We start from the raw sequence: 8,387 nt of genomic DNA, 5'->3' as shown, positions 1-8,387 counted from the left end.
AGTGCCCAGGAAGCTCCAGGGGAGTGAGAGGTGAATATATCTTGTACACTTGTTACACCTGGTATGGTTCAGCATATCTTAAACTTGCTTTCGAGACTGGCGTATGTGACACTGTCCAATGCAATCTTATTTAATTGCTGTATCGAGTAGAGAATTTGCTCTTTTGCAGTGGGATTCAGAGCAGTTTGGCCTTGAGAACCGTCATTGATTTCCGCTCTCTCCCCCCTTTAAACTCCCAAATCACTGCAGAGTCTATCACTCCTGCTCCTGGCTAACAGAGGGTCACTTTAGAGCCACTGCAAAATTTTCAGGAATGGAATTTAGACTTCCCCACCATTATGGCCCATGACAACAGATTTTTGACTTTCCTGTCCCCCCTTCTTCCCCTTTACGCTCGCCCACCCCAAAACCAGCGCTTTCCCTGGGCAAGCAAAACTAGACAAGTTTATTTTAGAGCAACTTGAAACTCTCCTCTGCCCCTGGTGCCTAAATGTGCCACTCCCAACCAACACTTACGTGGCTCCAGCAAAGCACTCCAGGTTTGGCCGTGGACTGGGAACATTTCCTAGAAGATGCTGCTTTTTAAGTATCTTTAGTGCCGAACTCTTATCTTATTTAGAACTCAGAAAACACTGAGCTTCTGTTTTTATTTACACTTGGGACATTTCATGAAAGCCAATTAAAGCACAGAATGTTGCTGATGGGACAAAGTGCTGACAGCATGTGCTGAGTCCCTTTCCCTTTTCAGGATCAGCCTTTCAGATGAACTGTCAGTTTTCTAACCATTTAAAAAAGAACTGCCCTGTGCAGCGCTAACAAATTCTAGCAAATGTAGATTTCCCCTGTCTTCAGCTGAGAATGAACACGGTTAAAAGCTTTCTTGGGTGAGTGAATTTGTGCATAAAGCCAAACTACTGTTGATTTTTTTTCTGTAGCTATGGTGATAGATTCATACTGGCTGCACTGTTTAATCATGCCAGACAACAGGTCTAGGATTGCAGATTTTTTGGTGGCTTTTATTTGAGTAAACAGATTTGTTATGACACCACCAAATAGTTAACGTTGGAATACAATTGGAGGTAAATAAGAAAAACAGAGGTCTCTCTGAATGCTTGTTTAAAGAGGTCAGCATTTTGCAGACAGGTATCATTTTTAAAATAAACAGGCAAACCAACTTAAAACATTAGTGTGAGTAGATTTTTCAGGAGGGTGCTGGTGCCTTTTAAGGATTTTTCTGTTAGCCTTCCCATAACCAATATTCCCTTCCCTTCTTCCCCCACCCTCATTTAAAAGCATGAACTGTTGCTGCATGAATGTCTGCAGCTTCTCTATGGGTCTTCCAGAATGTGAACGTTCATCAGTGGCCTGTACATAAGATGAAGGATGTTTCTTCTTTTTGTATTACGGTAAAGCTATTTCTCCTTTGCGTGGATCCCTGTCTTGCATGTTACCTTTTGTCAATATGCTCAAAGCATTGAAGTTCTCAAAGCTTTTAAAAACATTTCCTTTTTAAAACACTGAATTTAAGAGGTTGGGGAGATGCGTTTCCAGTCGTGTGTCCTTCCTGGCTGCATGGATGCTAAATTTAAAAATGAAAACAGGCTTTTGAAAACAGGACCAACCAGCACAGCTTTGAGTCTGTCTTTATGATGGGATCAGAACTCCTCCCTTTGCATTCAAACTGGCTATTTGGAGTTGTCCTAACCCAAGTCCACGGATCATTTAATTTGCCTTTGAGACAATCCCTTGGTGTCCGTGTTTTCCTAGGGTTAGATTACTTGAGCGTGGCATCTGCTTCTGTCTAGGCAGGTATTTATAAAGAGCCCAATACTAGGTTATAGGTACCATGCTTTTTTCCATTTTCTTTTGCACCATGACTTCAGCAGCTGTAAAGTGTGTTGTATCCCCCTTGTGGCTACTCTAAAGGATAACAGCCTACTTTTGTTACTAGCTAAGGAGGTGCTGCTTCAGCTCAAGTTATAGAAGCCCGTGTGTTGGTACTGAAGGTACATGGTCTCAACCCTGCTGCCAACCTGTGGTGAGGGGGTCATAACATTTCTGCTTATTTCTCTCTAAAGCCATTCAAGGAAGCCAGTGACCTCTTTTTAACGATGCTGTCTAACGCAGTACTGCCTCCTGTCCAGCAGCCATTTGCACACAGTCTCTAGCTGGTCAGTTCCCAACAGTCCCACCCTTGATTGTTTCCCCCCTCCCCCCATGGAAGTTTTGTGTTGCTGTTATAAATGTTCCGACTTCCATTGCAATAAAGCCACTCGAGCACAGAGCGGGGGCTCCAGTAGCTGTGGAGTCTGTCTGGGGAAATGGTTTTATGAAGTAGTAAATTATTTGCTGTTGCTTATAAATCTAATTGCCTAGAGAAATAGTAGTGCTTGGAAAGGGAAATGTGTATTTCCCCCTCCAGATGTGCTTTTAAGGTCTGGATTTAGTTATAGTCTCTCCTATAAAAACGACTTGCAAGAATTGTAACTCATGGGGACTGTGTCTGGTAGAGCAAGAAAGAATGGTAGCAACAAGCAGCATCTAGCCAGTTTTAGACAACGTACAGCTGCACCAAGGAAAAGGAGAGAATGCCTCTGCCAACAAGTTCATGAAGTTGGCAATACTTAAAGCCCCTGTACCTAAAAGGGTCAATTCAACCCTTCACCCCTTCTATGGTGGATTGAATCAAGTTCCATGCTCTCCGTATGTGGGATCTTTCATATGAAAAAATAAGCTCTCAAAGCAAACAAGACCTTTTGGATTTAATGATCCTATCCTACTATTTTCATTGAAGGACAGAATTTGTCCTGTCTCAACTCAAGTTTTCCCCCTTCTTTTACAAAGTAGTGGTCCTTTGCCATCCTCCACTGCAGCAGTGGCTGCATTTCAGTGGTTCTAGTTGTATATAATTTCTGAAATACAGGGCTGAAAGATTCTAAGTGTGTTGTTTTCAGACCTGGAAAACTTCCACTGCTGGGTACAAGCTATGGCTGAGAGCCACGAAGTGGGGAGGAGGAGCAGTTCCTATATGAAGAGTATCGAAACAGGAGAGATGTTGATCTGGGAAAGGGCAGTAGCATGATACTTTGGGTAAGAATACCAGAAATGGACAATGCCAGTGGCGGACTGATGGAAAAACAACTTCTGGGCTACCTCTCAGGCTGAAACCAGAGCATTGAAGTTGCCCAGAGAGCGAGAGATCTAAAGCGTTCAGCTGGGGGATCAAACTGCTTGCTCAGTTTGCAAATTGTCATGTATTGCCTCAGAATTCTCCAGCCCCCTTCCATGTGAACGGCTTAAAATACTTCCTCCTATTGGGGCATGTTCATGAGCTTTAAATCTTTCCATATTTGAACTAACACCTGTGAGTTTACAGGAAAGCCCAAGGTTGTGGCTGCTTCGAGTTAATATTCAAAATAGAGATTGTCCTCTGGCAAGCGTGCATAGCTGAACCAGTGTCCCGCACCTATTAGCAGAGTGTCGAAACAGCTGGTTCCCTTTGGGAAAACATCCCAATGCTGCCAAGCAGCAGCTTTTCCTGCCGCAGCGTCCCTTTGAGAAGACATCTGAAGAAGAGACCAACAGTCTCTGTAGATGCCAAATTAAAACCAGTCTTTGCTCGTAGCTGTTAACCATCCCTGATTACAGCCAAGCTGACCTTTTCAGCAAGGCGATTAAAAAAAATTCCTTAGATCTTAAACACACAACAAACCCCCAGAGATTGCACCTTGGTATTTGAGTCAGAAAACACAAGAGAACATCGTGTATCAAAAAATAAGTCTTTACCTGCAATTAACTCTGCACGCAAAGGAAAACATGGTGGTCAAGCAGCAATTAATAGTTGCTTTACTGTCAGGATTATACACCAGAATCAAATGCTCATGGTAAAATGTCCCTTTAGGTTGTAGTCCTTTTATAGCATTTAATTCAAACAAAAATAATTCTCTACCAAAAAAGTATTTGAACCGTACACTATACGGAAATGCCTGGATAAGACGTTGCACTCTGATATACCATGCGCACAATGGCCTTTTTGTTCTGGTCAAGTGCAAGAAAAGGAAATAAAAATCCAACAACAAAAATACAAAACTTAATAAATTCAGCAACTAGATTTGTAGGCAACGGTATCTCTAGGGCCCGGCCAAGTCAACAATGAAACATGGGACTATGCAGCAAGGATGGACCAAAGAGTCCCCAGGGATGCCTTGGACTCCAGTCTCTGGTGCCATGGGGCTCTGGAGCAATTAGGACTGGCTCTTTCAAAACAAGAAAGAAAATGAAACTACTGAAAAGTTTAAAAAAAAAATCCTTGGATTGCGGCACTGTTTTGGCAGGGTCCCCCATGCCCTGGAACCAGAGCCCCCTGTGCAAAATGGGGAACGAGTCACTGCTTTTAAGGAAGTGTGTGTGACAGGAGTCCTTTCTAATGACAGCAAGCTACTGCAGCTTCTGCACAATGGCTGTCACAGTTCTCTCCCTGCAGCTCAGCAGCCAAGTCTATGCTGCGGCTACCTCTGGCCAGGGCGCGGATGTTGGAGCAAGGCTGCTGCTGGTGGAAGGACAGGAGTCAGCCCCTGAGATGCTGTAGCTCTCGGTGGACAGGGGACTGAATGACGTCATGGAAGTCCTAGAGTAAAGGAAGGCTGAGGAGGTGATGCTGTGGAGGGCTACCTATGACCTTAGTCTCCTAGCCTCCCCCGGGTGATGCACCTTGACTTGGCTCCCTTGTGTTTGCAATTCAAAAGTCCAACAAGCGTCGCAGCTGGAGGATGAGAGCACTGATGAGGAAGGTGGTTAGGTTGAGGTATGTGCTGGAGGCAGAATTGCAGGCCTTGTTGTCAGAGTCACACTTGGATTGCTCGCACAGGACGCCTTTGTAGCCAGCAGGGCAGATGCATCTCTGGTTCTGGTAGCAGGTGCCACCATTCTGGCAAATCAAGAGCTCCTCGTCACAGACATTGGCTGCAAGGCAAAGAGGGAAGAAAGAACATATGGAATTACTGCCAGCTCCCCACAGCCCTGGGGCCTTAGGATTCTGCCCTGTGCGACAGTGAAGGCTTATTGCCTTCAATATAATTAAGGGATGTTGAAGGCTACACCACTGGGCTGTCATAGGGAACAAGGTGTAGCTGACAAAGCCTGGGTTAAAACTGTAACTAGAATGTGGACGCTGGCTTTTGCTCAGGTCTTTTTTCAGGTCCTTGGTATTAATCCAATTGCCCTGCAGCACCAGTGCAAGTCTAAGACCCCAGACTCATAGGAACAAACAGTGGTTGTAAACTGTGCAATCACATTACATTAATGGGGCGGAGGAGGGACCTCAGCACTACACAGCCCTATAACCTGGGCTCTCTGCAACTACCTCCAAGTGGCAGCTGAGCCGGTCTTGCTAAAGACGGCTCCCTCCTGCTGGCTCACTGCAACAGTCCTGTTCTCTGGCCAGGCCGGATCCTGTGCACAGCAGCACATGGCCCTGCTTGGGGACAGCACGCTCTAGCTCATTCCACTGCTGTCAAGAACAGTGGCTTTATGGGTGCTGCTGTGCATTTGTTACCCTGCTATGCCCCGCTGGCCTGCGGTACTTACGAAAACAACCCTGTCTCCAGTAGTAATTGGGAAGGCAGTCATCACACTTGGGCCCGACGGCACCTTCTCTGCATTCACAGTAGCCGGTCTCATTACAGCGGTCGTGCAACGATCCGATTTGATTGCAGTTACATTCTGTCCAAACACATGGAAGCTAGTTACTACATTCGCCTGTGCACACTGAGCACCAGGGAGCTCTTCATGCCTTTCCGACAGGGCTCTGCACGCTGACAGGACCTTGAGAAGGGCTGGCAGTGTGAGCTGCCCATTTAATCCTTGGCTTTTAGGAATGAACTTTTACAAGTACCCCACCTTGCAGCTCTGGGCTGCCTTTCCAACCACAGCAATTTATACACAGATTCTGCTCTACCTACTATTAAAATGCAGCTTGTTCTGGGCTGGAGGGCAGTAGCCAAGCGCACAGCTCACCAGAAGTGGTGGGAAGGGAGGGCATATTTTGGCCAAGCTTCTCCCCTTATGCAATGTACCACTGGCTCAACGTCCACACGCAATCTTGGGTCTCAGGATTGTAGCTGAAGGGTCGACCACACCAAACTACCTGCAAGTCCATTTAATTGCCTCAAAAGTGAAGTGGTTTTTTACTCAGGGCTTGTGGAACGCTGGTGGCAAGGGAGAAGGGAGTCCCTCTTCACTGGATCAAACAGGTCAGACCCAGCAGCAGCACCACTTTGCTCAGAGGGATGGGTGAGCAAGGTGTGTTCTCTTTTTTCCACGGCTGCGTGAATGAGTGCCCAGTGGGGCAACAGCCCCTAGGATCAGTCCAAGGGCGTGCAGCGGGGAATAGCACAGCAAAGCTGCACCTACTACCTCCGCTACTGAACCGTGCCATGGGCAGGAATAACCCAGCAAGAGCCAAATAGCTGGGGCCGGAGGCTAGGCTAGCTAAGAGACCTGGGGATAGCATACTGGTTACCTTGAGTTTGCCAGTTCAAATCCAGCTTTCCTTTCTAGGGCAGTGCAAACTTCCCTTATCCTGGGCTATCAATGCACCTTACCTGAGCTGGAGATGAAATATCTCCTTTGGGAGAGACAGAATTATTTAGTCTTTAAGGACAATTAAAGACCTTGGCCTCTCTGCGCTGATTGCTGGCCAGAAACTGGATGGCCACCAGGCTCCGTTCACACAGGCCACCAAACAGCCAGCGACTGGTAACTACTTTCAGCCATTGTTAATTTCAGCCAGCTGTGAAGTAGCGACCTAGTGAAACTCCCCGGAGAGGAGTGTCCACCATGCGCCATAGTGCCCCAGCTACTCACCTATGCACACGTTCTCGTCGTCTAGCTCTGCCGAGCCGTTCCGGTAGAACCCGAGGCGGCAGTGCTGGCAGTGCTGCCCCCTGGTGTTGTGTTTGCAGCTGACGCAAGTCACCACATTCAGGAAGTCAATGTAGCTGCAGCGGTTGGAGTGGCCATAACACTCGCAGTCTGGTGGGGAGAGAAGTCCCTGGCATGCAGTCATTCCCATGGTACAGAATGGCCGTGCGCCATCAGAGGCAATAAGGTAGTGACACGAATCCAGGGGATTCAGAGGGGTTCTCTTTTGACAATACAATTGCCCCCCCCCCCCCCCCCAATATGGAGACAGACAGCTGGGTTGGTTGAAGGCCTCTGCTGGCATGTGAGTGATCAGGGTTTGAGAGTAACTACCCTGCTCTCACTGCAGGAAAAGGCTGTTTTTAAGGCCTTGTTCCTAAAGTGTAGATGGGTACACACCCTTCTGAGCCGCACCCTAGCAGTTTTATTTCCAGGAACAGGATTTTAATCAGGGTGACTAGTGAGAGCTTTTGTTCTCCATTGACACACAAGGGGATAAGATGGCTAGAAATGTCTGTCTTACTGCACTGGCAGCGTTATGGCTCAGGGTGACAAGTTTGCCTGGGGAGCTTGAAGGGATAATGGGGAGCAGATTGGCACAAGAGACTGAGAGGAGCCAATGTGTGTGTAGTTCACATTGCTAGTTCCACCCTAGGTCAACGCTCTGCTGTCACAGGCAGCGTTCATGCGTCTCTAGTCACCAGCAGCAGAATAAAGAGGCCGAAAGGAGCAGAAGGTGCAGTAGAAACAGGCCCAACAGGACCAGGTCTGACCTTTCCCAGTAGTTGGGGGATTCTAGAGATTTGGTTCAAACCCATCTTGACTGTTAGTGTAACAAAAAGAATGGCAGGGAGACCGAATGCAAGTGACACAAGCTGCCATGCACATGGAGGGGAGGGGAGGTTTATGGGGAAGGGGAGTGAGATCTGCTTCTATGAAAGAGACAGGCAGGGTTTTCCCCCACAGTTCACAGTGCCTTTGAGATGAATTGTGACTGAATTGTAAACACTGAATTTCAATGAAATAAATTTTGCCTGCTCAGTTAATGTTCAAGGAATCTTCTAATTGGGTATTGCTGGCTGTTGTAGGTGTGTGAAGGTTATTTTATCATAAGGATTCTTTCTTATAATGATAAATAACAGATGTATTCAGAGACAAGTGTAACTGCTAGTCTTCTAAGTGTCTGACACCTCCCTGACCCAGGTAGGTGGTGTTTTTGGGTTGTTTTTTTTAAAGGCGAGGAAAATCTTGATCACAGGGTTAGAAAGATCCCTCCAAAGCTTACAGCGTCTTAGTTTCAATTTTCTGTTTTCCCACCAACCATCATTTCTCCCTCTTACCTCTAAATGTTTCAACAGGTGCCACTGGGCCAGAGCCAGATTTGAGCCTGATGAGTTTGGAGATCTTGGAAGCCGCTTGGAAAAATTAAAAACATGCTTTTTCTCATCACTTAACACACATTCACT

General features: G+C 46.7%; 1 protein-coding gene across 2 annotated transcripts in view; it reads right to left on the bottom strand.

The window, feature by feature from the left end:
- Positions 1-3,760: 3,760 nt before the first annotated feature.
- Positions 3,761-8,387, bottom strand: part of NTNG2 (netrin G2) — a 70,723-nt gene continuing 66,096 nt past the window's right edge. For both annotated transcript variants that reach the window (XM_005293297.4, XM_065572252.1), the window contains exons 6-8: positions 6,865-7,032; positions 5,587-5,721; positions 3,761-4,962 (exon numbers count right to left, since the gene is read on the bottom strand). In XM_005293297.4, coding sequence (XP_005293354.2) covers positions 4,739-4,962; positions 5,587-5,721; positions 6,865-7,032 — 527 coding nt within the window. In that variant the 3' untranslated portion in view covers positions 3,761-4,738. The remainder of the gene's footprint in view (positions 4,963-5,586; positions 5,722-6,864; positions 7,033-8,387) is intronic.

Source organism: Chrysemys picta, chromosome 18 (assembly GCF_011386835.1).
Source record: "Chrysemys picta bellii isolate R12L10 chromosome 18, ASM1138683v2, whole genome shotgun sequence".
NCBI classification, from domain to species: Eukaryota; Metazoa; Chordata; order Testudines; family Emydidae; genus Chrysemys; species Chrysemys picta.
The sequence above is the reverse complement of the archived record's forward strand: the minus strand, read 5'-3'. Positions and strand labels throughout refer to the sequence as shown.